Source organism: Thunnus albacares, chromosome 18 (genome assembly GCF_914725855.1).
Source record: "Thunnus albacares chromosome 18, fThuAlb1.1, whole genome shotgun sequence".
Taxonomy (NCBI): domain Eukaryota; kingdom Metazoa; phylum Chordata; class Actinopteri; order Scombriformes; family Scombridae; genus Thunnus; species Thunnus albacares.
The window spans coordinates 27,512,518-27,538,095 of NC_058123.1; the positions used below are offsets into that span (position 1 = coordinate 27,512,518).

The 25,578-nt window shown below is 40.0% G+C and overlaps 2 protein-coding genes across 5 annotated transcripts in view; one reads left to right on the forward strand and one right to left on the reverse strand.

The window, feature by feature from the left end:
• The window catches only part of mbd2 (methyl-CpG binding domain protein 2), a 30,479-nt gene extending 20,415 nt beyond the window's left edge, over nt 1–10,064 (reverse strand). Inside the window, exons 1-2 of one of the 2 annotated variants that reach the window (XM_044334252.1) lie at nt 9,374–10,064; nt 1,394–1,553 (exon numbers count right to left, since the gene is read on the reverse strand). In XM_044334252.1, coding sequence (XP_044190187.1) covers nt 1,394–1,553; nt 9,374–9,486 — 273 coding nt within the window. In that variant the 5' untranslated portion in view covers nt 9,487–10,064. The remainder of the gene's footprint in view (nt 1–1,393; nt 1,554–9,373) is intronic. The other variant, XM_044334253.1, reaches the window with a different exon arrangement.
• A 1,740-nt stretch (nt 10,065–11,804) lies between these two features.
• c18h18orf54 (chromosome 18 C18orf54 homolog) lies at nt 11,805–24,906 on the forward strand. Of its 3 annotated transcripts, XM_044334404.1 has the most exons (16): nt 11,805–11,919; nt 12,628–12,877; nt 14,826–14,961; nt 15,621–15,777; nt 16,399–16,566; nt 16,756–16,912; nt 17,030–17,093; nt 17,195–17,396; nt 19,472–19,560; nt 19,728–19,836; nt 19,942–20,034; nt 20,409–20,487; nt 20,582–20,645; nt 21,244–21,423; nt 21,665–21,714; nt 22,401–24,906. In XM_044334404.1, the coding sequence occupies exons 3-16, from the start codon at nt 14,827–14,829 to the stop codon at nt 22,549–22,551; spliced, it is 1,698 nt and encodes a 565-aa protein (XP_044190339.1). In that variant the 5' UTR covers nt 11,805–11,919; nt 12,628–12,877; nt 14,826; the 3' UTR covers nt 22,552–24,906. The 3 variants fall into 3 exon arrangements, with proteins under 3 accessions (XP_044190339.1, XP_044190338.1, XP_044190337.1); XM_044334403.1 differs by lacking the exons at nt 11,805–11,919; nt 12,628–12,877 and adding an exon at nt 13,387–14,035; XM_044334402.1 differs by lacking the exons at nt 11,805–11,919; nt 12,628–12,877 and adding an exon at nt 14,685–14,755.
• The last annotated feature ends 672 nt before the right edge of the window (nt 24,907–25,578 follow it).

The window sequence follows — 25,578 nt, forward strand, 5'->3', positions numbered from 1 at the left end:
ACACACACACACACACACACACACACACACAGAGCAGTCTGATCTGTGCAGGGGCGGAGTTTAAACCACAGCCATCCTGCTCTCTGATTGGCTGTCGGGCCATATATGTATTTGGACACTTCAAACATAGTTCAGGTAAAAAGTTTAACGTTCTAAATCAGATAGCAACAATGCTAACAATGCTAACCATGGGTTAAACACACAAGCACACGTGGAGGAGGATTTAACCTCTCTTTATTGTGTTGGTCAGTTGACATGTTATAGGAGACAGAATGGACTTCCAGGTCTCTATATAGAGACAATAATGGACTCAGATTGTCTTGTATTCTGTCCCATCAGGAGACTTCATCATATATATATATTCACTGACTTTGCTGGTGACAAAATATTGTCTGTCTCTGAGCAAAACAGTCTGCACCAAATAGAAGTCAAACCAGAACTTCTGGATTGAGAAGTAGGAAAACCTCACTAAATATCCCACTGACATTTAAACTATGCTAATAACTAGAAATCCATCCTTGGAACAGAAGCATTCTCAACAGCATGTCGTGTTTCTCGCTTCATATGTTTGTTTAGACAAGGATTGTAGTTTTCTGAAAAACCATCTCATATTTATTTTTTTAGCTGCCTTTAATGGACATCGTTTCCCATAAGTCCTAGACGTTTGCGGGCTTAAATGTCATGGTTCGACAGAGGAGGTGAGTCCATGAGCGAGCGGTGGGGTCGCGGCAAGTTCCGACATGTCTGTAATGTCTGTAACAGCAGGACAGAGAGGAGCCGACGCTGTACAAGACTTTACACAGCACAGATTACAGCTAGGAAGCTCGACTTTAGAGGAAAGCATCGGGGAGTTTTATGAATATGGACGAAACCGAGTCACGATGACGTAAGTACCCGCGCTGCCAAGAATTACAAGAGTGAGTAAAGTCTATGTCAAAACACCTACGGGACACGTCAGAGTAAAAAAGTCCACAAGACTGGGACTAGTCAGAGTCAAAACAGTGAGAGGACAAAGACAAGTCCGAGTGAATACACCCACGGAACCGAGATAAGACTGAGTAATCATACCCACAAGGCCAAGTATACATCATAACGCCACGAAAAATGAAGCCTGAGATAACAGAAAAAAAAAGAGGCTGTACTTGAGTGCTCGAGCCCTGATATATACTGTCAGAAATAATGAGTGCAGAAGAAGAAGAAGAAGCTGGACAGAAAGTTCAGGACTGGCTGGACGGGGCTTCACACACTCATCCTCTGTAGTAAACTGAGTAGTTGACGTCTGACCTGCTGACCTCTCGTGCTGCTGCAGGAAGAGTTGTGTTAATCTGATAATCTGATAACACACACACACACACACACACACACACACACACACACACAGCCACAGTGTTACCTTGACCAGGCTGAGCGGGTCGTGTCGGAGTCTCTGTTTGTTCTTCTGCATTTTCCCAGGCATCATCTTCCCCGTCCGGAAGTCGAAACATCCCAGGTCCACTGTGTTTCCAAGGTAACGGGACAACTGAGGCTTACTTCTGAACTTCTTCCCTGTAGGACTGAAGGGAGGAAGGAAGGACGGAAGGAAGAAAGGAAGGAAGGAAGGAAGGAAGGAAGGAAGGAAGGAAGGAGAAAGTCAGACAGATTAATTTAATCTGAGTTTAATCAAACTGCAGCAGTGTGTTGAGTTGTGTGTTCAGTTACAGAAACAGACATCAACTCTGTCACAGTGATGGAAGAAGTATTCAGATGCTTTACTTAATTAAAAGTACCAATACAGGAAGTAAAAATACTCCATTACAAGTAAAAGTCCTGCATGAAAATCCTACTGCAGTAAAAGTACATAAGTATTATGAGCTTGATGTAGTTAAAGTATTGCAGTAAAAGTACATAAGTATCATAAGCTTGATGTAGTTAAAGTATTGCAGTAAAAGTAGTGGTTTGGTCCCTCTGACTGATATATTATTATATATGACATCATTAGATTATTAATAGTGAAGTATCAGTGTTAGAGCAGCATGTTACTGTTGTAGCTGCTGGAGGTGGAGCTAGTTTACACTACTTTATATACAGTTAGCTAGTTTAGTCCAGTGGTTCCCAACCTAGGGGTCGGGCCCCTCCAAAGGGTCAGCAGATAAATCTGAGGGATTGTGAGATGATTAATGGGAGAGGAAAGAAGAAAAAACAAAGTTCTGATACACAAATCTGTTTTCAGTTTTTGGACTTTTTCCTCTAATCTTTGACTTTTGGGGAATTATTGGATCATTTGAACATTTATTGAGATGAAAGCATGTGAGAAGTTTAGAGGGAAAAATCACTATTTGGTGGAGCTGTTCACAACTCATAGACATGTGAAATGTGACCCTGACTACACACTGCTTTTTGTAACCACTGGTTTCATCTTTAACAATGTGTTGTATTTTAAAAGCTTGTTATATTATCCATGGTGTCAAATCTTCATCTGAAAAGTAACTAAAGCTGTTAAATAAATGTAGTGGCGTAGAAAGTAATCAAATGGAAATACTCAAGTAAAGTACAAGTACCTCAAAATTGCACTTAAATATAATATTCGAGTAAATGTACTTAGGTACTTGTCACTGGCAGCTTTTCCACAATAAACCTTTCAAAACATTTAGAAGTTTCTGTGTCTTCTGCCAAGCCTGCAGGCTGTATGCACACTGTTTAATTTCATAATTGTTAAAGTCAATATATATTGTCGATATCAAAGCGCATTCATTTGCAGAAGATGATGGGGAGAGGGAGATGAAATCCCAGTTGAATATTATTATTATTAATATATTATCATCACTCAAGGACTGTCTTTTTCTAATGCTGCCACTTTCATGCACAATGAGTCATTTCTTTAAACAGCAATCACTGTCCTCATATTCAAATATCACACAGCGTGGATTCACCCGCAGCAGATTGCAATACAATCTATGCATGTCTTCCTTTTCGCAAGTGGAAGTTGCAAGTTTTTTTTTTTGTTTTTTTTTTATAACACTGTGACTCTGTGCAGATTAATAAGACAACTGTCAGGTTGTCAGCACAGTCCCTCTACGCTGTGAAATCACTGTATGACCCTTCAGACTCATACGACACTGATCAAAGAATAATCATGTCATGTTTTTCTTGATGTGATCGGTCACACTGGTGGAACATTCCTTTCATAGTTTTCATATCATGTTGGTGGTTAATATTTCTGAGTGAGCAGGATTGTGGTGCAGTGTAAAAGTTTGAGCTAAATGTAATTTAAAAGTGTTTTTTTTTTTTTAAATTGGTTGCATATCTTAACGCATTCCAACAGCATTTCAGTAACTACGCTAAATTTTATATTTGTTCAAACAGTTGAAATGTAATCATTGAATGCTGTTGAGATAAAATAGGTCACTAAAATTTAACCTCGACGCCTCCAAATCACTAAACTCACACTGGGTCAGACTGTGAGGTCAGTAAAAATAATGTTGATATGTTTTTTTAAATGTGTTGTTAATAGTTTTGTATTATTAGAATGAAGAAATAAGGTCTTTGGGGAAAATATCGGAAATGCTCCATTCGTCTCAGCTGGCAGGAGGGGCATGTCGGAGGCTCGTCTGATTGACGCAGAGCTGCCAAGTCTCATGCTTTGACCGTGAGACTCAAGCAACTGACACAGACCTCACAATCTCTCGCCACACATGCCTTTTCTCACGCTAACTTTTCATTTTCACTTCCTCTGATGTAAGATTTGTGATTTTTAAGAAAAGGAACAGCAGGTTGTTTTTTTTGTCCAAGTTCAGATGGGCAGAGACACAGAACGCCTCCGTGATCATCATCTGTTCGAACCAAAAGCGTGCAACAACAAATCACTGAGATGTGCCTTTAGGTGGAGCTGATCATTTACAGATAGACCTGACAGACTAAAGTGGGGGCATCAGATGATGATAGCAACTTGGTGAGGAGCATAGAGCTTTCTTATATTTTTTGGAAGAAAATGTGTGTAATATCTGAAGTGTAGTGGGTCAACCCCCCCAGAACAAATCTCACTCCAGGCTGAAGTCAAAACTGGGCAGCCTTGTTGACGTTAGCTGGCAGGTTTCCGGTGTTACACCATGCAGAACTACAAGGAGCTACAAGTCGTGGGATTTTGAAAAGTAAGGAACACACCAGCATCTAATCAGACCTCAGTGACATTTCTTTTAGGTATGTTTACAAGCTGTTTAATGTGCTGCAGCTGAGCAGCTAATTAGCTATCTAGCTTGCTAACTGACGGCGGTGGTGGTGGTGGCTCATTCAATAAGCTAAGGTGCAAGACAAGATGTGTATTCATGTTTGTAAGTTAGATAAGAAGGAGACTTTAGCAGGAAAGCTAATGTGGGTTGTTTTTCAGAGTCTGTGGCTCTTGTGTTGTGTAGCAGGATGCAATCAGGCTCAGTGTGACCGTCTGCTCTGCCTATGACAGGATGCCACATTACCGCTGTATGGAAATAAGGGATCCAGCAGAATATTATGCTATGATGGATAACGGACCACTTTTTAATGGAAATAATGTAAAACTAGGGTGGCACCATCATGAAATCAAAGAATTTAATATATACATTTCTCAATTTTGGTTTCTGAAAAAATTTTCAAACAAGAAATGAACCGTTTAAAATTTTTTAAAAAATTGATTTTGATTGATCAAAATGATGCCTACATAAAAATTTGTTCTGATGTTTTTAGAAAGGTTAGAGCCCACTTGCCAGGTGAGACCAGCAGGTAAGCCTCCATCGTCATCCCCGTTGAGACCATCATGTCCTTCATTAATGAACTGGAGGCTCTGTTGCATTTCAAGCATAAGATATAAATTCCTTTTGGAAGATAAATGTTGGTCTCAGTTATAAATATATATATATCACACATAATACTTTATTTAACCAACAATAATTCAATTAATACTAATTTCTTCCAAACTGGTTTGGCTGGAGGTAAAGTTAAAGGAATAGTTCCTCTTTTTTTTTTTTTAAGGAAATATGCTTATTCGTTTTCTGGAAGCGAGTTCAGAGGGACTTTCAGGAGGAAACAGTGTGGCTCAGTATAACAGTAAAGAAATTGGTCTAGCAGCACATCTAAAGCTCACTAATTACCTGTCATATCTTGTTTGTTTAACTCATACAAAAACCAAAGTGTAAAAACAATCATTTGTTGTTTTATTGGTGGGGGGGGGGGGGGGGGGGCGGTTATGTGCCAGACTATTTCTTGGCTCTGACAGGAGATTTCAGGAAGTTTCTGTTCCCGCTGGAAAACTTTGAACTCCCACGGACACAAGTTCAAACTCGGTGTACTCAGTGTTGAGAAAGGCCCGGTCAGGTCAGTCAGCTACAACATCACATCTGACACAAGCAGCTTCTGCCAAACACTTCCTCGTTCACTGCACTGCACTGCGCTAACACACAACCCTAACCCTTCCCTGTATGCCCTATAACCTAATTCTGATCTCCACCTTAAAGCCGAGTCTTAACCCTACAATGTTCCCGTGAAGAAGTGACAACCAGACGAGTGCTTTCACTTTCTAAAACTGTCTGCAATTTCCAAACATGTCCTCAAACTCTCTCAAGGTCTTAAACGTGTAATTGGTTTTCACAAGGATACAAGTACAAGAGTAGACACACAGTCATTCAGCTGTGTCTGACATGTAGGTCAGCAGCAGCAAAGCACAGATCAGAGGCTGTGTGTGTGTGCTTGCTTGTGTGTGTGTGTGTGTGTTTGTGCATGCATGTGTGTGTGTGTGTGCCAGTATCATATCTATTTTCTATCATCTTGTTCCAGCTCCTCATTCAAGCTCTTTACACTGAGTGAAATAGTCAAACCCAAGACTATGTTTTTTTTTATGGTTGCACCATTCCAGGAACTATTCTATATGTCATGTGAATCAGGATTGAAAAGACATTTTTGTGTGGTTTTGAACACAGTTTGTGATAAACAACACAAGTTTGTAAAGATGGAGTCAGCAAAAGGCTCCAGCAGGGTGTTGCTGCTCTTCCAGTAAATCGACCCGCTGACCGGTTTCCTTACTGGAACTGATGAGTCACATTACAAAGCAAACTGAAAGTAAAGCCGCGTCTCAGCTCTGAACTGCTGAGTTTAATGTTAAAGGAGGTTCAGGAAGTGACAAGAGCTCAGATGTTCCTGACATTGAGCTGTTAGTCCGACCGAGCCTCTGATCAACAGGAAGAGAACGCAGCCTCTGAAAACAGCCGTCGGCTCTGCGGCGTCACGGCCTCACCACAGACCTGCACCAGGAGTGACATCATTTCCTCTGTGATCCAACGCAGCAGTGATGAGTGAAGATGCAGAATCAGGAAAAAAAAAAAAAAGTTAAAGGCAAAAATTCAGAGTGAACTCTGATCTACTTTAGAGAGAAGCTGAACTCATTTACACGGTTGTTTGATATCTTGTTTTATCAGTTCAGCAGACACACACACACACACACAGATGGTAATTAAACCCTGCTTATATCTTTTGTCTCTACGGAGGTTGAATGCACTTTCTGTAAGGTGCTTCATACACAGGCAAAAGGCATGACGAATAAAACTGAGCTGATGCTGCAACCTTTTCATGACTTTTTTCAATTAAAGGAGTACTCGTATTGCACTTCCACTTCCAGACAGTTACTGGAAGCAAGATCAAAGCAAAAGAGACAGAGATATCCTGACTTTTAGTCCCTCGAATGGGCTCTTTTTTCTTCTTTTTCTAATTTCTGCAATATATACACACACAATAGATAGATGGCGAGGTGCTCAGCGACGCAAAAGCAGCGAGTAAAAAAGCTTCACTCTCATCAAAAACAAAGCGCCCCCAGGCTGCTTTAAAGCGCTCCGTCTGATCAGTGCCTTATAAAGTACAGCTGCTGTTGTGCTTTCTTGACCAGCTGGATGATTTTATACGTGCAGGTGAAGTCATCACTGATGTGGACGTCCAGGAATTCACAGCTGCTGACCCTCTCCACTTCAGACTCAATGATCGTCAGCGGTCGACGAGGTCTCCTCCCCTCCCTCATGTCAGCTATCGTCTCCTCGGTCTGTGTTGAGAGAGAGAGAGGTGGTTGTTGTTGTCGCACCGTATCACCGGAGATGCCACCTCTCTCTCACCTGTATGCTGTTTCGTCACCCCCGCCTGGTCAGCGATCAGACCGATGACTGCGGTGTCATCAGCGGATTTCAGGATGTCCTCGTGTGAGGCGATGGGGTCGAAGGTGAATAGCGGGCTGAGGACGCATACTTGTAGGGCGCCGGTGTTCATCATCACGTTGTTTGAGGTTAGATTTCCATTTCTGACAGATTGTAGTCAGGAATCAGAGTGAGGACATGTGACAAGCCGGTGTGGGGTTCAGGCCATGGTTGCACAAGCTTTTAGCCTAGCATGAAGCCTCCACTTTTGACTCGATTGCACCTCATCGGACGTCTCCTCCGGTTGCCTACTTCGCTGACATTTTCCCGCTATTTACATAAATTATGCATACAGGAAGTTGTATCGTCAGTTGGTGCGCTACATGCAAGCAGTTCCAGTGAAACAGTTGCACATCCTTCTCAAATTGTACAAACAAAATCAAAAGCAGCAGGAAGAATGACAGCGAGCTGCAAGCTGCACGTCTGTGTATGAGAGACACGATCAATATAAAGTTTAGTGAAATGTGTGAAAACAGCATTTATTCTTTGAAGGAAATCATCAGATAGGTGTTTGGACACTGGTTGATGAGCGTATGTGTCTATATCCAGGTTTGCTGTCAATAAATGGAATAATAAATAAGAAATAACAGCTACACTGAATCACTGCATAGGATAAAAAAAACACCTATTGCAAAGATTAATAGCCACTAGTGATATCGGTATATAAATTCAACCTGTTTGTGACAGTAGAGTGTCGTGTAATAACTACTCGCCCATGAAATTATTCCTTGTGCCTCAGTTTTGGCATTTCTTTCTTTAGAACATCCAAATGCAGCACAAAAGTCTGGTATTTTCCACTGCAGAGAGAGGCCAGATGATCGGACCAATATGGCGACGGTTGAGATGCATCCCAGAGTCTGGAATGCAGCATCTATGTGTAAATATCTATTGCTAATATGTAGCTACGGCTAGCCCACCTAGTTTAGAAAAATAAAAGGTTTCCTCATATCAGTGATAGCTACATACATGTATTATAAACTACTTTACACAGTGCTTGTTTGTAAAAAAAAGTTGTCAGTGGAAAAAATCTTTTTTATCATTCATCAGATGGACTATTTTTTCATTCAGGTGGTTAGAAAAGTAGCTTCAGGACAGCAGCAGTGTTTTTAAATGACCTTCTGGGTTTTTCAGACATGGACGGTTAAGTCTTTGAGAGAAACTAACGGTTACCTCTGTGACCTGAATGTATGATAATACACGAGAGGCACAAACTGGGGCTGGTATTCGCCAGTCGGACAGCAGCAACATGCCAGTAGTCAAAAGGAGCATACGGCTAAGAGTCAGGATACGACAGTAGAGCTGCAACCATTAGTCCATTCATCAATTAGTTGCCAACTATTAAATTAATCGCCAACTATTTTGATTGAAAGCCAACTGATTTGATAATTGATTAACTATTTTGAGTCATTAATATAAAAAAAGGCAAAGCTGTCTGGTTCCAGCTTCTTAAATGTGAATATTTCCTGGTTTGATTTCGTTCTCTTTGACAGTAAACTGAATATCTCTGGGATGTGGATGTCATCTTAAGCTTTGGAAAACAAAGTGTAATTTTTCACCATTTTCTGACATTTTATAGATCAAATGACAACAGTGAGATAATATTCTGAATTGGCATAATTGGCATAACATACCATCAGCCACTTTTTGATATCAGGTCATTTTTAGGCCGGTTCGTTAATTAATGAAGCCCTGAATTAGTGGTTACACTGTCAGCATCAGTAAACAATTTGTTGACAGAGTCTCTGTATCGACTTCTATGGGAATATTACAGAAATATTATATTCAGAAATAGTGTATTAGATATTATATGTTACTGAAAATCATAGGAATGTATGTTTCACACTTTAAATGTTGGCCACCATAGAGCCGCTGTATCAACTTCTACAGGAACACTACAGGAATATTATATGCAGCTGTATTATGAGATTGTTAGTGAAAATGATGATTCAGTGACACTATGTTGCCCACCACACAGCCGCTCTATTAACACCTGCAGGACTGTATTAACGCTACTTTTTAACTTATCTGACAGTGATCACTTCAACATTTTACCATCAACTTTTACTCAGCAGCGGTGAGTTAAGAAGTGATGATGACAGAGTGAGGACCAGAAACCACAGGTTAACTGATCGATCACCGGTAAAACCAGTCCGGGACTGATCAATGACTGATCGATGAGTGTGGCGGAGTACCTGTAGTAGTAGACGTCGCTCTTTCCAGCGCTCAGTCCGGACTTCCTGATCACTTCTTCCTTCTTCCAGCCGGGCGGCAGAGCGGGGCAGTCCGTCTTCTTCCTCTCCATCATCACACACTTATCGATCCCACAATTAAGCTCCGGTCAGGTCAATCGATCACTCAGTAAACACCGATAAGGGCCCTCCGGACAAACGGCGTGGTGGTAAACCCGGCGGAGTAGCACCCCGGGACCGACGTCACAGACGTTACGTTAACGGCGGCTCTCCCTCCCTCCGCCCTGGCTGTTTGCGGTGGTGATTTCGGGTTAAATTTAAATGAGAAGTGTCCCGGTGAAGACTGTGAGCCGGGATGTTCCGGGTTAAACTGCCTTCAGGTCCCGATTTAGTTCAGTTTACCTCCGGAGAGAACCAACGGCTGATCTGATCTGAACTGATCTGGACTAACGGCAGGCTGTGACGTCTGAGTTATCACACACACACACACACACACACACACACACACACACACACACACACACACACACACACACACACACACCCTCTCAGAGATCGTCAATTGTGAAAGATGACTCACTTAGACTTGATGTTACAAAAAACCTGAACCATGTAGTCCCAAATACGGAAGCCGTGAGTGACAAATTCATTTATCTTAGGCGAGGTTAAATACCTCTTTATTCTGTGAAGACAAAAGTTTGTTCTCTTGAGATAACAGCATAAAAATGTTCACCTTGTTATTCTGGGATAATGAGATTTAAAAAACACTCACACAATAACAATAATAAAGAGATAATAAGAGTAGCCTGATATCATTTTTATTTTAATTATTTCATTTTATATAGGAAACAAATTACACTTACATATGTTACGCTTCACATAGTTTTTCTTCCCCATTTTCAAGTTTTGCCTGTAAGATTACCTCTCACACACTAAGAGTGAAGAAAAGTGAACAGATAAGTAATAATAATAGTAATAGAATTCATTTTGGGAAAAAAGGAAGGCCACGTTCCATGGGACTTTTTATTAAAACATCTATCACCTATCCTTTATTTATACGGTACTTAACATCAAAACAGAACATATAATGCATTCACAAAATAGAATACATATACGGCAATTAAAATGAGTTAAACTTTAAAAGAAAAAAAATTAAAATAAACTAAAAGCAATTTTATAAAAGCAAGTTTGCCCTGCTTGGGGACAGACAACAAAAGCTGATCAGCAGATCTCAGATGGGGTGCATGGAGTGAGACAGCTGACAATGTAGGATGAAGCAAAGCCAATCAGGGTCTTAAAGACAAGCAGTAGGACTAAAAATCATTTCTAAATGCCAAGTAGCCAGTGCAAGGAGGCGAGAATGGTGGGAATCAGATGCTCAGGTTTTTGCGGGTGTATTTCATACAAGCAGGTGGCAGTTGATTTCTGGGGCACTCAAATGTCAAATAATGATTTACAGTCATTTATGTACTGTACCAGTCAAAAGTTTTGACACACCTCTCTACTCATTTGAATGACAAAGTGTGTCCAAGCTTTTGACTGGTACTTTATAAGGGTTTGTGCTGATCGAATCTTGGCAATGCTCCTGAAATGACAGATTGCTGACTTTATTATAGTGATATTAAAACAGTCAAAGAAATTCAAGTCAGAATGAAACAGTGAGCACACTGCCAACCATACACTCTCGGTTCTGTTTTTAGCGGCATTCAAAATCAAAAACTTGACATCTGAAACCTCAGGTCTGAAAGGCAGATGGTGAGTGAGGTCACTGATGAGAGGTCTGGTGGATTTGTGAACAAATATGTCAGTGTTACAATGAAAATAAATATGGGAGTTGCAAATAAATTTGAAAGAGTGGTAACATGTAGACTAGGAACAGTAAAGGGCCAAGAATTGAGCCTTGTGGAACCCCACAGGTAATATTTGCATTGCTAGTCGAGGCATCGCCAACTGACACAGAGAAGGTTCTGTCACTCTAGTAAGACTTAAACCAGTCAAGAACAGTCTCAGTCACACCTATAATGTTTCACTCGATCAATAAAATTACCATAATCGAAAGGTTATGGCAATTTGATTTGAACGGTCTAGCAACACCATTCAGCCGAATGTCATTCAAAACTATAAGAGGTGCAGCTTGTGGACTATGATGTGTTTGAAAACCAGACTGAAACCTTTCAAAGAGAGAATGCTCATTAATAAAAGATCTAAACTGGGAATATACCACTTTCTCCAATATTTTGGGGTCTAAAATGATTAAGATTGTAAGTGTTGAGATTTTTTTTTCAGTGGGAGTTTATTTAAAATAGTCAGAAGAACAGAACAGTCTAATTTTATTAAATATCAAGAAAAATATAAAATAGTAGAAACTTCTTTTTAAAATCTCACAGGTAAAACAGACAGGAGGTAGATTTCATGCTATTAACTGTCTTCACTAGGTCAGACTGAGATGGCAAGATTCAGGCTCTAAAGATGGCAGCTTTCTCAAGAAAAAAGGATAAAAATGTCTCACATCTTTCAGAAGAAGACATTTCATCTAAATAAAGAGGATGGTGAGTACAAGACTTTATGGTCTTAAAACAGTACTTCGGGGTTGTGTGGATTTGTGGCAACGAGCTGTGAGAAGTATTTGTCTTTTCTTCCTTTGCAGTATTCTTAAAGACTTTTAAAAGCTCTCTCATGACATCAAAACTTTTCATTTGGAGGCTTTTCGTTTTCTTTCAGACTGCACATGTACATGCTCTTAATGGTCTGGACACAGTGATTAACCCATGACGATGTAGAACAGCCTCTAGCAGTTTTAAAGGATGTCTCAAGTGTTAGCACATACTGCAGATGCAAACATTCTCACCTTCTTTCCCCAAAAGATGTTTTCATTTTATTTTTATTTTATTTTACTTTTTGGCTTTATGTTTAACAATATTATATATTGTTCTTGTTAAATACTCAGCACTTGTCATGACTGGGATTTAAATCTGCCCAATTAAAAAATTTGTCCCATACAAAATTCTAAATATAACACATAAAAAAATAAAATTGAAAAACTGAATTAAGTCCAAATTTACTGAGGTAATAGAATGCTCTAATGTTAATAATATTTAGTGGAAAATACATTGAGTTAATTAAACATTAACTTAAATTTAATAGACTGATTTTTGAACTTCTTGTGACAGTCTGTGTTGTGTTTTTGGTGCCTGGACAATGAGGCAGAGTGATCACTCTCTGCTTGTGTTTCTCCCACCTCTGATTCAATCTCCCAGTGACGTCACAGGCGAGGTTAAAGGGGCCTGCAGCAGCCATGAAGCCTGCTAAATGTTTGGTGGACCCACCATGTCTGACCACAAGTTTTCACACGGTTTCTGGAAAACAACTCCAAAAGTGAAGATGTGTCTCGACTGAAAATTGTCCATTTATCCTACATTTTGATGTGTATGATTATCAGAGTAACTACCTAAAAGGACCAATACCACAATCCTCCATGACAAGTAAAAGTATTTTACTTAAGTAAAAGTAAGTATTGTCAGCAAAATGTACCTAACCATGGAAAGCAAAGTAGCCAGTTACTCTAGTATTATGTAGGAGGGAGGCAGCCTGTATAAGAATTAGAAATACTTTATTAATCCTGAGGGAAATTTAAGTGTCACAACAGCTCCGTCCAGCACACATCACACACAACAATAGAATAAAAGAAAAGAAAATATAATAAAATAGAAAAGGTTACTATTATACATTGTGCTGTAATTATATACATAGTATATAATAAAATGAGAGTTGTGATAGACAAAAAAAGCTATTATCCATTGTGCAATGATTATATACATAGTATATAATGAAATATGATAGAAACATTGTTATTATTATACATTGTGCAGAACAATAATAATTATATAGTGCAATTCTTAACCAGTTATGAGTTAGGCTATATAATAGTATGTATGTAATACATCAACATCATTTCCAGTAGTGTTGAGTGGCAGGATGCTGACTGCAGTGTATTCGTTTAGTTTAGCGTCTTCTGAATCCCTCATCTATAAAGAAAACATAACATCAGCTCTGTGTCTGTTTCAGCGTGTTCTGTAAGGAGGTTTTGTAATGTAATCTGATCCTGTTCAAGAGAAACTCTCAGAACTCGCGTACAGACCGAACATCAGTTAAAAAACTGGCAATTTAAAGTTAACGTGCTTTTCTGGCAAAGATAAACCGGTAATACAACCAGACCCATAGTTTTCCTAATGCGGGAAAATGCTTTTTTTGATTCCGCATGAGTCATATATACCAAGTATTATACATTTGAATGCAATTTCAACTTTATTTTACATTCCCCTTGTATTTCTTACATCCTATTTATCACAATATGAGTGCAGTAGCGACAGTCGGTTGTTTAATATGACCCGAAATTTCCGGAAGATCCTAAAAGTCTGCAAAACCTAAACGGTCTTCTGCGCAAGTGTGAAGGACATGTGTCCACCGATAATAACCTTTGACTCCGTGTCAGATTTGTTAAATGATGCTTGGTTGTAACGTCTCTGGCGGAAACTGACTCCAGACCAGCTAACTGTGAGCTAGCTTTACCCGGGAGCCTTGAATTTTCTGTTTTCACATCGTTAACTGTGCGCGGAGTGCTGGACACGAAGTGTTCACTGAAAACTGACATTTTGGAGTCCAAAGGTCGGTATTTTACTTTCGTTTGATTAGAGTTGACTGGTTGGATTTGGAACATGTAGCTAAAGCTAAATTCAAATTCCTGTTTTTAGCCTGGTGGTGCTGTCAGTTGTTTAGTTAGCTTAACTAACTCTGAGATTTTGTCAATATATGTTGAGTCAGAAAGTTTTTGAACGGCCTTATAAAAGTCATATATAAATTACACTAAACTGTCATTACCTAAATTACTTGCCAATCACTGAATCTGCCTGGGCATGCACGGTTTGTTCGCTTTGTGTTTTATTTGTTATGTAGCTTGCTGTTGGCTAGGCTAAAGCCAAATTAGCAAACTAACGTCTCTCAGTTTTGTAACATTCAAACAAATTTTGGTCAATACTGACAGACTTTTCGTTACAGGCAAGACAAGCAGACTCACTCGAAACACAACCACTTGCCAAAACGGGCTGTCAGCTCATGATTTCCAACCCTAACATCCACTGTTAGCTGTGTGGTTTATCAGATCCTCTGACCTGACTCATAAAGATCATAGCTGTTATCAATCAAGGCATCATAGTATTCAGATGATTGGATCGAAAATGTTTATGTTTGCGGTCGCTACGGTAACAGCGCTGTGCAGTTCAAGAAAACACATGCAAATAGACAGAAGACCTTTACCAAATGCTGCCTGTGGAAAACAGGATATACACAGCCTTAAATGGATTTAGATTTTGAGCACCTTCCTCCACAGTGAACATTTTATACTCCTCTCCAGCATTCTTTGTGGTCAGAATTTACACGTTGTTGTTGTTTTTGTCAGCATGGACTCCACCAGCCTGGTCTCTGACTTCCTATCGCCAGAGTCTACAGTGACAACCCTGCTATCAAGCTCAGGTCACCTGAAGAGCAGCCTGCTGCCTCCTGAACACAACACTTCCTTCAGATACAGAGACAAGGTTCACTCTGCTTCTACTGCTTTTATATTTTCTACAGCAATGAGCGAGCACCGTGGAGGAAATCTGCCTGTCTTTGTCTTCTGTCCTGCCGTGATAAGTGACTCAGCTTTGGCAGCCATTCATTCCACCTGACTAACAACATCACGTTTTGTAGACCGACACAGAGGTTATCTCCCTTTCAGGTTTCTAACAGCAGATTTCCAGCAGAAGTTCTGTATTGGGGTTTTTTTTTATATAAAGGAAATGAGCATTGCAGTGATCAAAGTGGGTGTGGGAGGGAGGTGTTTCAATTCAACTTGTTTTAATTTCTGAATGATTTCAGTGCTTCAAGTTAAAAGCCCTCCGGTTCTTTCACATTAAAACACCCCCACCCCATTCACAGTAAAAGCCCTTTATGTCTAGCTTTCTTCATTCTTCTTTTTCAAGTATTACAAAGTTCAGTTGAGTGTTGTGAAACATGCTGACAAACCTCATCACAGCATGTGACGAAACTGCAACAGTGTGGGTAAAATTTTAAAATTGAAATGTCAGCAAGTGAAATTTGGAGGATTTGTTTGCTCTCTAGGAAAAAAAACAATTTTTGATGGTATTAGGCTCACAAAACAGAAATTCTCCTTGTTTTTAATTGATTAAACTGATTGATTGATCGATTTTACCAGGAGTATGACTCAGCCTCTGCGGCATTGGACGCTTACATCGCAGACTTTGACAGGAGTCGTCGGAACAGCGAGCAGGTGACAGGAGGGCTGGTTCTTCCACACAGCTTGCCCTCCACGCCAAGCAGACCCAAAGTGAGCACGCTCAGAAACAAAGATGGTAGGTCCCCAAACGGAGGCGATGTCACTGAAAAGCAGCGTAGAGGTCTTCACAAGTCCACCTGCTCAATTCAGGTCCAAATTATAGGGTCCTCTTGTATTGCTGCAGGTCTGTGTGTCTAAATGTCTAATATTGATTGCTTCCAAATGGACAGCTTTGATCATGTGGTACGTCATTATAATTAAAGTGGGTCAGGTTTTGTTTATTTTGTTTCAGGGCAGTTCAATTTTAGTCAAAGAATTATGTTTCAAATTAAAAGCCTAACCGGGGACATGGTCTGCAAATTGGCTTCAGCTGGACACCTGATAGACTGTAAAATCTGTTGCATGTCTGTGTTACAATGTCTGTCCGTCCAGTCTTTGAGAATTATTATATATTTGCAAAAATGTGCTATTTACATTCAATTGAATCATTTAATCTAATTATTTAAATTTCTATTTATTATTTTTTCAATCATTTTATGACTGAAACACTTGGAGCTACAGCTATGTGTTTTATTAGTATTAGAAATATGACATTATTATTAAATCATCAAATAAATGTGTTTATTTTTTATCTCTTACTGTATAAGATAATAAGTTTTATTTTTATTGTCCTTGTGCTTTTTGTTCCTACTCATAGTTCTCAGGGAGCGTTTGACTGACAGGGAGCTGGACTTTCTGAACCTCCCCGTCAGTTCCCTCCGTCACCGTGGAAACCGAGACAGACTCTCTATGACTACAGACGAGCTGCTGTCCATCCCTTTTGACGGCTCAATGCCTGTCACCCACACATCTGCTTTTATCCAAGGTCTTTAAACACATCCCCCACCCTCGCATTCATCCCACGTCCTTAAACACTTGAATCACTGAAGGACGATGGACATTTGCCTTTATTTCAGATGTTTGGACTAAATGATGGATGAATTGATAGAATAAATTATTGATAGATGAATCAATAATGACAGTATTGTATATCTCATCTCGCCTGCTGGTCTAGGCCTCCTGTCCCAGTCTGGAGCCTCCCAACCCCGCCCCTCCTCCTCCAGACCAGGACGCAGAGCCTGGGATGGACTCAGCAGCAGCCAAGCCACTCCCCGACTGAGCCACCACCACCACCCCCACCCTCATCCAACCAGGATGCCACGGAGATCCAGGTTCATGCTGATGCCACTTATCTGTCTCATTTGGGCATGTTCTCTGAAAGATCCCTGTTCTAACCTGTGAAAGGTCTACATCACACTTTACATTTCATCACTTTCTCCTCTCCCCAGATGCAGAGGAGGACCAGGAGTAGCCTTGTTGAAACCAGAAGTCTCCTCTGTCAGCAACTTCACGGTGACTATCATTCACACTTATTCTTTTCTTTAAGGTCTGGAACATTCTGTGATTTTTAAATCTGAGTCTGTGAAGGACTGTAGCGAACCTCTGTCTGTCAGTCTGCACACAGAGCAGCAAGGTCAGAGTGGGCAGAGCCGTCCTCGTCGCTCCACCTCCCTCACTGGTTCACCAGTAACAAGGCCGACATGGACTGTTCTGGAATGACCAGTGTGCCGGACCTGGAGTACCCAGCGTGGATCCAGCGTTGTGACCTCAGCGAACCGCCACCGCCCCCAGAGTCAGAGCTGTGGGACAACCACGGTACGACACACCCTGCAAGTCACCAACACTGCCATAGAGCGACTGGTCAGTTCTCTCCATACACGTTCCCCCATTGTACTGAAGCCTTTTGAAAGCGTTTTTTACCATCAAGTAACTCGAAAAGCTTAATGTTTTCTTCCAACTGACTGTTCACTAAACCTCTCCCTGAGCTGCGATGTTGAGTCATAGCTTAGCAACTGTAACTAGGCATGGTAGGGCTATCAAGTGTTGGATTTCTCCACATGTTGAAGCAGTGTGCATGAGGTCTTGTAAGAGAGATACAACCACATTTAAAGAGGTTGGAGGGTTCCATCTGTTTTGGGGTATTTTCAAAACCAAAGATTCAACAGCAAAAGTGTAAGGAATTGATTAAACAACATGTTTGTCTTCTCTAACATGAGCTGCAATTGAGTAATCAAGCGTAACATCCAAGGCCCAGGAACGCATCATTATATAACTACATAGTTTTTGTGGGGTTACAGATTAAGCGAAAAAATAGTTCAGGACTAGCACATCCACTTTGTAGTGATGTTTCCACACGGTGTGGAAGCTGGTCCTGGATGCTATCAGAGTTTAGGCTAATGTTAGCAGCTCTGTCCTGCTCTGTATTGGATTTTGGGAAGTTTACACTCCACTTTTACAACCTCTGCCATTATGCCAGACACATGGGTTAGTCCTCCTTAAAACCTTTTCCCTTGTAAAGTTAAAAAACAAACATGAAACAAACAAACAAGTATGTAAGCTAAGCAGCCAAACAGGGTTATGTTAGAACAAAATAACAGTCTGATATCACATTTTTCCATCATACTAGAACTAACTACCGTAACCTTATACTTCAATACAAGAACAGTGCTGTTCTCTTATTTACATGTCTTCTACATGGTTCACCAACTGGTTAGGATGCTGACTTTTGGGATATGCACCTCTAGCCTCAGTCTTTTAGCACAATATCATGTATGTAACTATAAAGTGCATATTAAAGATTCCTTTTACAAGCTTCTCATTTTAAAATGAGTCACCTGGAAACATGAAAGTTAGCCAGACAAAGCGTTTTCAACCAATTCATGAAGCTTATGTTAGCTTAATTAGCTAGCTAGCTAAAATTTGTAATAATTTCAAGTGGTAAATCTGCCTCTGTTATTACTGTGCACTGCATATGTGGAAAGCTCGACAGTCATAGAAACAGCAACTGTGGAAGGCTGTTAACAGTCTATTGCAAATAGTTTAAAAAAAATTTTCACTCACATTATAAATCTCTTTCCTCACAAACCATAATAATAATTTTACCATGATTAAAATTCATAGACATAAAACACTTGCAAAAGACTTGCACTTGCATTTTGAAGCCTCAAGTTTGGCATTTTGACCATTGTCATCTTGGATTTTTGGAGCCAGAAGTGACCATATTTGGATGAGAGGGTGGCGCTGACTCTAACACTGGCTGCTAGCTTGGTTAGCACTGTGCATTTACAGTCTATGGTTAACTGTGATAATGCTAATGCTAGTGCTAATTTTGGCTTAAAACAAAATGTACTTACCAGAAAAACTGTACAGCCAACTCCTTAGAAGGTATTTTATCACAGCCAAATGCTGAACAAGGCTTTTTTAGGTGACCAAAATGTTACAGTTATTTTTCATGAATTGAAAACACACTAAAATAGCGTTGTCACCATGGTAGTGCCAATCACAAGGTAGCCACACCCTAAAGCATACTCTGTGTTATCTTCTATTTTACTCTAAATGGGACCATAATTTACAAAATGAACATCATGCTATATTGAAGAAGACTTGAAACTAGCGATTGAGACCATAAATTCATTGGGAAAATGTTTACTGAGGTAATAAATCAAGTGAGTTGGGTCATTTTCTCATAGACTTCCATACAATCAGACTTATTTTTTCAACCAGTGGAGTCGCCCCCTGCTGGCCATTTGAAAGAATGCAGGTTCAAGGCACTTCCGTGTTGGCTTCGCTTTTCAGACCTGGAGCCACCACTTGTTAGAATTACTAGGAATCTGTTGTGGAGAAGTTTCAGCATCTTTGGAGTTATCTGAAGTTATTTGTTCCTCTTCCAGGCGTTCTTCCACCTACAGCTCCCAGAACCGGTGCTCCTTCCTGGGTAGCAGACCTGGAGGAGGATGATCCCGACCTGGCACCTTCACAGGTGAAAGAACCAGATCACACTGCTGTGTTTTTAATTTGATCAGTCAGCAGCTCATGTTTCCTGAAAATGTATTTCCTGATAGGTTGCATGTGGGTGATACAATGTGTGTGTGTGTGTGTGTGTGTGTGTGTGTGTGTGTGTGTGTGTGTGTGTGTGTGTGTATTCAGGTTGACAGCCAGCAGACTCTCAGAGATCTGAGGCTTCAGTTTGCTGAACAGATTTCTCTGCTCGCTGCAGAGAGAAAGAGCTCTGACATCATGGAAACTATGTTCAGAGGTAAAAATAAATATTGTTTAGATGTAAAGCTTAAAGGACACACTTGACATCAGTGTCCTATTCATATTTCTGCTGTGTTCATGTTTGTGTGTTTCTTCCTGTCAGACAACAGGATCGAGTCTCTGATCCAGAAGGCAGATAAGGTGCTGAACTCTCTGTCTCAGAGCTCTGCAGGAGCAGAGAGTCTTGCAGATCCAGGTGAGACCAGGACTCACCTGATACACAAAGTTATAAGCAGCGAAGCTAAAGTTAGCCAACGTATGCAACAGTCAGTCACAGATGACCCAGCTCAGATAACATACAAGAAATAACATAACAGGTTTGTTATTGTGAGAGTTCAGTTGTAGTTTGTACTTTACAGATTTGTGCATGCATTGTTATAGAGAGGAGCAGTTAAGATACTAGTAGATATTGTTGACAGTTAAGACAACAGAGCAGGAGCAGGTTAGTAATTTTAGCATTTTCAGTGTCACACATCTAGCTATGCAAAGCAGCTTCCCCTGCAAAACTTCCCATTGTCACTCTATGTTACAGTTGTCCTTCATATTAAATGTTGTTGTTGTTGTTGTTAGTGAGTAATGCTGCAGTCAGTCCAGTGAACACTGAGGAGTTGCTGCTCTGTTCGTCTTCACACTGTCCTTCATTCACTCAGTAAGACTCATTACATCCACACTCCCTTTATTATTAGTTAAGATGCAACATGACTAAAAAACACTGATCATTGTGATGTTTGTTAAACTTGCAGTGACTCAGCAGCAGCAGCAGCAGCAGACGGTGTCACAGAGGCTCTGACAGGCAGAGGAGATCAGGTAAGTTATAGTCTGTCCTGTTTCACCCCTCACTTGAAATAAAAAATGTCTGCTTTCACTGATCAACTGTCCTACTTAACCTTCATTTTATTATTGCAAGTTCAGTTGCAGTATTTTATTTTATTCTTAATGATCTTCATTCCTCCCTGTTCACCACCACTGCAGTTTGATTTCCATCTTACATGTTGACATCAACCCTGCTACACTAGAAGGATGTATTGTATGTGATTTGGCCGTGTCCTGCTTTAATGATATTCCCCTCAGTATCTGTTTGTACTTCACTTTGTGATATAAAGTGACGGTAGGCTACACATGTACGTAAACACCTGAAGCTACTTCTTTTTCGCCATGCGTTAGCAGTGTAATGACTTGGTTAGATGTTTTGTTAGATTACTGAAAAGGAGAAGATGACTGAGCTTCAATCAACAATCTCTGCCGACATCAGAAACCTGTAACCCCTGAACGTAGAAGTGTAAATGAAGCTTTTGGTGCTAGGTTCTGCATTGTGTTTCCACTGCACATGTACACTGAAGTCTAACTGATCCTCTGGCCGATCCAGGCTCATGCACAGCACCTCCCTCTGTCTCCTGTCTTCCAGGCTCAGGGCTGCGGTCTCCACAGAAACAGCATTTGGAAGCAGCCTGGTCCAGTTGAGGCTCTGAAACAGATGCTGTTCAGACTGCAGGCTGTGGAGGCGGAGCTTCAGCGACAACAACACCCGTCACTAGCTTCAACACTCACTGACAGGCTGCAAACCAAGGAAACTCCAGTGAAGCAGGTATAAACAGTCAGTCAGGCTGAACACAGCTGTGTTCATTAAGGCACCGTGTTTGCGAACATTCCCAACTTTTTATGGAAAAATTTACTCAGCAGGGTTTACACAAGAGTTAACTAACGCACCTACCTCAGGCCTCTGCTGTCAACATTCAGCCGTACTGTGAGGAACAAACCTCACAAGCCCTTCAAGTGTTATAATAATATGTCTGTCTAATTTATATAAAGTTGTGTTTGTGTTGCAGAGGCCTGAAGCAGAGCTGGAGAGTTGTCATGGTGGACCATCATTACAGAGGTAACCGAATACATCACACATCTGACTTCTCACGTCAAGATTTAACATTAGAGTAACTGTAGAATGAACTGATGCCTCTCCCACTTGATGAGCAGTACCTATATACCAGAGAGTAGAGTTATAAGATGTTTTTCTATGATCTCAATCTTAAAATGTTTTGTTGAGCTGTTAGAACATTAATACAGAACACTGATTAACTGTAGCCCCATTTTTTGCCTCTCACACACAGCTGCTTGTAGCATTAATAAGCCTGACAAGAGATGGCAGAGAGGCGGCGTCATGATACTCAGAGAACTGTGGTTATGCAAATAACCCAAAGATTAATTCCTTTTCAGTAGCAGCAAGCACAACACATGGGCCTGCTGATAACTAACTGTTATATTCAGAGCTTAACAAGATATTCAGGCTGACGACGGTAACACTAACCACAGTAAAGGAGGAGCTAGCAGAATTTAAGTGTGTAGTTACTCTGTAAGAAAGTCCCATCTTAACACTGAATATTCACACCATGTGGTTGGATATTCTTGGGTTATTTGTTTGTTTTTTACTGAAATATAGATGTAGTTTAGAACAGAACTCTCACACCATGTGGTTGTATTTTCTGACAAGCTCATTCCTGCTGGTCTGACCCCAGTTTAGTGTGAGTTAAGGAGCAATATATTTTTGATGAATATTTCTGTCCTCAGAGCTCTGTATCACCTGAGCCGTCTGAAGCTGCTGGTGGAAGAACCCAGGGAGAAATACAGAGAGGAAGAGTTGGAGAAGGATGAAGATGAAGGACGCTACTCCTCTTCATCTGCTGACGGACTCATCTGTACTCAGGAGAAACCCTCCTGAAGCTGAAGGCCTGTTCATCAGAGCGAGGGACTTCTTGTTCAATGTTGTCACCGTCCTGTCCTCGCTGTTTGCTGTTGTGTCCTGCAGCAACAGAAAGGAGTGTTTTGGATTTGTATTTCAGATGAAAATGTGCAATTAATCTAACACTGATATAGTACAGACACCAAGCCAGACTCATCAGGAAATGTATAAATATATGAAATAGTTAGTTAGTAGTTTTTTTAGGAGCAGAAGTTAAGTATTTTTTTGAAGTGAAGAAAGCTCTGAAACCATTCTGATGGTTAAAAACTAGACTAGACTACAAGAAAATGTCCTGACAGACAAAATGTCACCATCTTTCCACATGCTCAAAGCATCTGTCCAGCTGTTGAGACAATAAGTGTCAAATTGTGAATGTGCCAATATGAACAGGAGATAATGTTGTTTGCACTGAAAATATAGTTTTATAGATAAATCTTTTCTATCCATTGCCACACCAGTAGCAAGACTCTGGAGATGGCAGTGTTGGAATGCCAACTACACATTACCATATTATAATGCTAAAGGTTACATGATAAGCGTCAGAATTGTAACATTCAAAAATGGTCAATATGGATCTTAATGTACAAACTGCATCTACGTTAATGCCAACATTAGCATTTTAACATGCTAACAGTAGCATATTTTAATGCTAAAGGTTACACGATAAACACCAGAATTGTAACATTCAAAAATGGTCAATATGGATCTTAATGTGCTAACTGTATCTACATTAATGCCAACATTAGCATTTTAATATGCTAAAAGTAGCATGTTAATGTCCAATAGTTGTTAACATGGATGTTATACCAACTGGAGCCATTTTTTACAGGTTAACAACAGTGTTTTAACATGCTAATTAGCATATTACATTTCAAAATTCTAACATGCTAAATGGAAGCATGTTAGCGACCAATAGTGAACAGTTTATTTTTCTATGTAACATTTTCTGCCTTAAATAGATGGTGAGAGTGGACAAATACAACAAAGGTCTCCGGCCAGATTTAAACGGGTTGTTGTGCTTCATAGTCTTAAACCCAAAACCACAGGGACACCCTGTCAACTATTTAATTTATCATTTATTCAGGCAAAGTTCTGTATTAAACATGGATGCATATTTAGTTAAATAAAAAAAAAGGTAAAACGTATTTTTATTCCCCAAAGTTAGGTATGAAAAAGTATAGTTTAGGTATTGATACTGAAACTCTGGTATCATACTGGTACTAATATCCAAATTTTTCAAATGATACCCAACCCGGCTAACTGTTTTCACACTTATGTGTCATGATTAGAATGTTAAGATTCAGCATTAGGCTCAAAGCAGAGGAGCTACATATAGATGAGCCTAACCAAGTCCAGGTTAGTCTGATGAATGTTGAGCCAAGTTTGACAGTGTAGAGCTGAGCAAAGCTGTGTCTTAAATGTCCCAAAGTGGCCACTGTACAGAGAATAATGCTGCATTCACATCATATGGGGAGTTACCATAATTACCAGTTTCTGACTTGTAAATACTGTTCTCATCAACATGTTAATACCACTGTGAAACTGATTTTTCTGAAGGCTTTGATATATCCAACTTGGTGTACATAAGTGCCTGAAAAACCAAACAAACAAGGATGCCTCATGTCAAGAAAAGCCTGCTGTTCAAGGTCATTACAACTAAATTTAATCGATATAGTGTTATGTTAATTGTGCACAGCATTTATTAACTGTCTTAAGGTGTCCAATGACATGAATATTCACAGGTTATAAATATGGGATTTTGCCCATCTCTACCATCCATCCCACATGATGTGAATGCTTTAGATTAGATTTAGGTAACAACACAGTCTTTCCCGTGGCTCCATCCTCAGGAAAAACTCCAGCAAGTCAGCTTTATTCTCTGGTTTGTATGATTGTTACAGCCTCACACCGGTGTGCCTACAGGCTTTTAGTTTTCTTCCTTCTTTATGACTTTTAGCCCCTCAGTATGATTTGTACAAGAAAGAGAAAATCTGATACTAGACTAATCGGTATTTTTATTCACTTTTTGTGTCTCAGCTGAGAAAGACCATCAATGTTTTCTCCAGTGCTTCATATTCACAACTACAGTACCAGTCACCCTCCTATCCCCTTGAATGAGAAAGTGTGTCCAAACTTTTGACTGGTACTGTATATGTGCCAAATCAGGGTTCAGGTAGACAGGTGACCTGCTCATGAAAAGATGTTTATTTTGTAACAGAGTTTTAACACTCAACATGAAGTATTTTTATTTCCATATAACAGTGTCATTTCCAGCTGTGCTGAGCTGGTTTTTCCTCAGACAGCTCGCATTAAAATGTGGTGGTTTACTACCTTTATGATGTCAGCTCATTTTTAGCAAATCTTTGAGATTAAGATAATCGGAATAAAAAAAGTGGTTTCCCATGTACGTTTTTCACAAATTCTCATAAACGTTAACTTCTTTCCAACATTCCAAAACAAAAGGATACTTTTTTTCTTTTTTTTTTAAAGGTACATGTTTGTTTTTTTAAACCACACTGAAGTATGACTTTTTTTGTCATATTGGTGGGAGACCAAAGAGGAAGTGCATCTCAAGCAGAGGCTCAGATATCTCAACTTTTGGTTTGAGTTCAAGCTACAAAAACACTTGATCCTACATTTCCCAAAATGCACCTGGATAGCGTCTATTCATTAGACCCTCCCTGCCTGATAAGTGCCCACCTTTCAAACTCAAATTTTATGTCCAAGCCCAATAAGATAGCCCTGTGCTATGACATCATTATTTTTTCACTCGTAAAAGCTCGTCCAGAGCCACAGAAGACATTATATAACATTATATAACATTTTATACCTATACAACCATGACCAGCAAACTTAACATCACATGTAAAATCAGTGGAGTGCTCCTTTAATTTTCTCAAACCACAACTTTTTGTAATGTATTTTATGTATCTTGTAATGTATCTTAAAACTGAAGGCTTTTGTGTTCAATGTTAAGGGGTTGAGTCCACATGGTTCACAGATTTT

Excerpts from the sequence above, each read along its gene's own strand:
- c18h18orf54 (XM_044334402.1), top strand. The coding sequence starts at position 14,724 with ATGGATTTAGATTTTGAGCACCTTCCTCCACA. Across the intron at positions 19,837-19,941 it reads CATGGAAACTATGTTCAGAG|ACAACAGGATCGAGTCTCTG; the intron begins GTAAAAATAAAT and ends TCTTCCTGTCAG. Across the intron at positions 20,488-20,581 it reads CACTGTCCTTCATTCACTCA|TGACTCAGCAGCAGCAGCAG; the intron begins GTAAGACTCATT and ends TTAAACTTGCAG.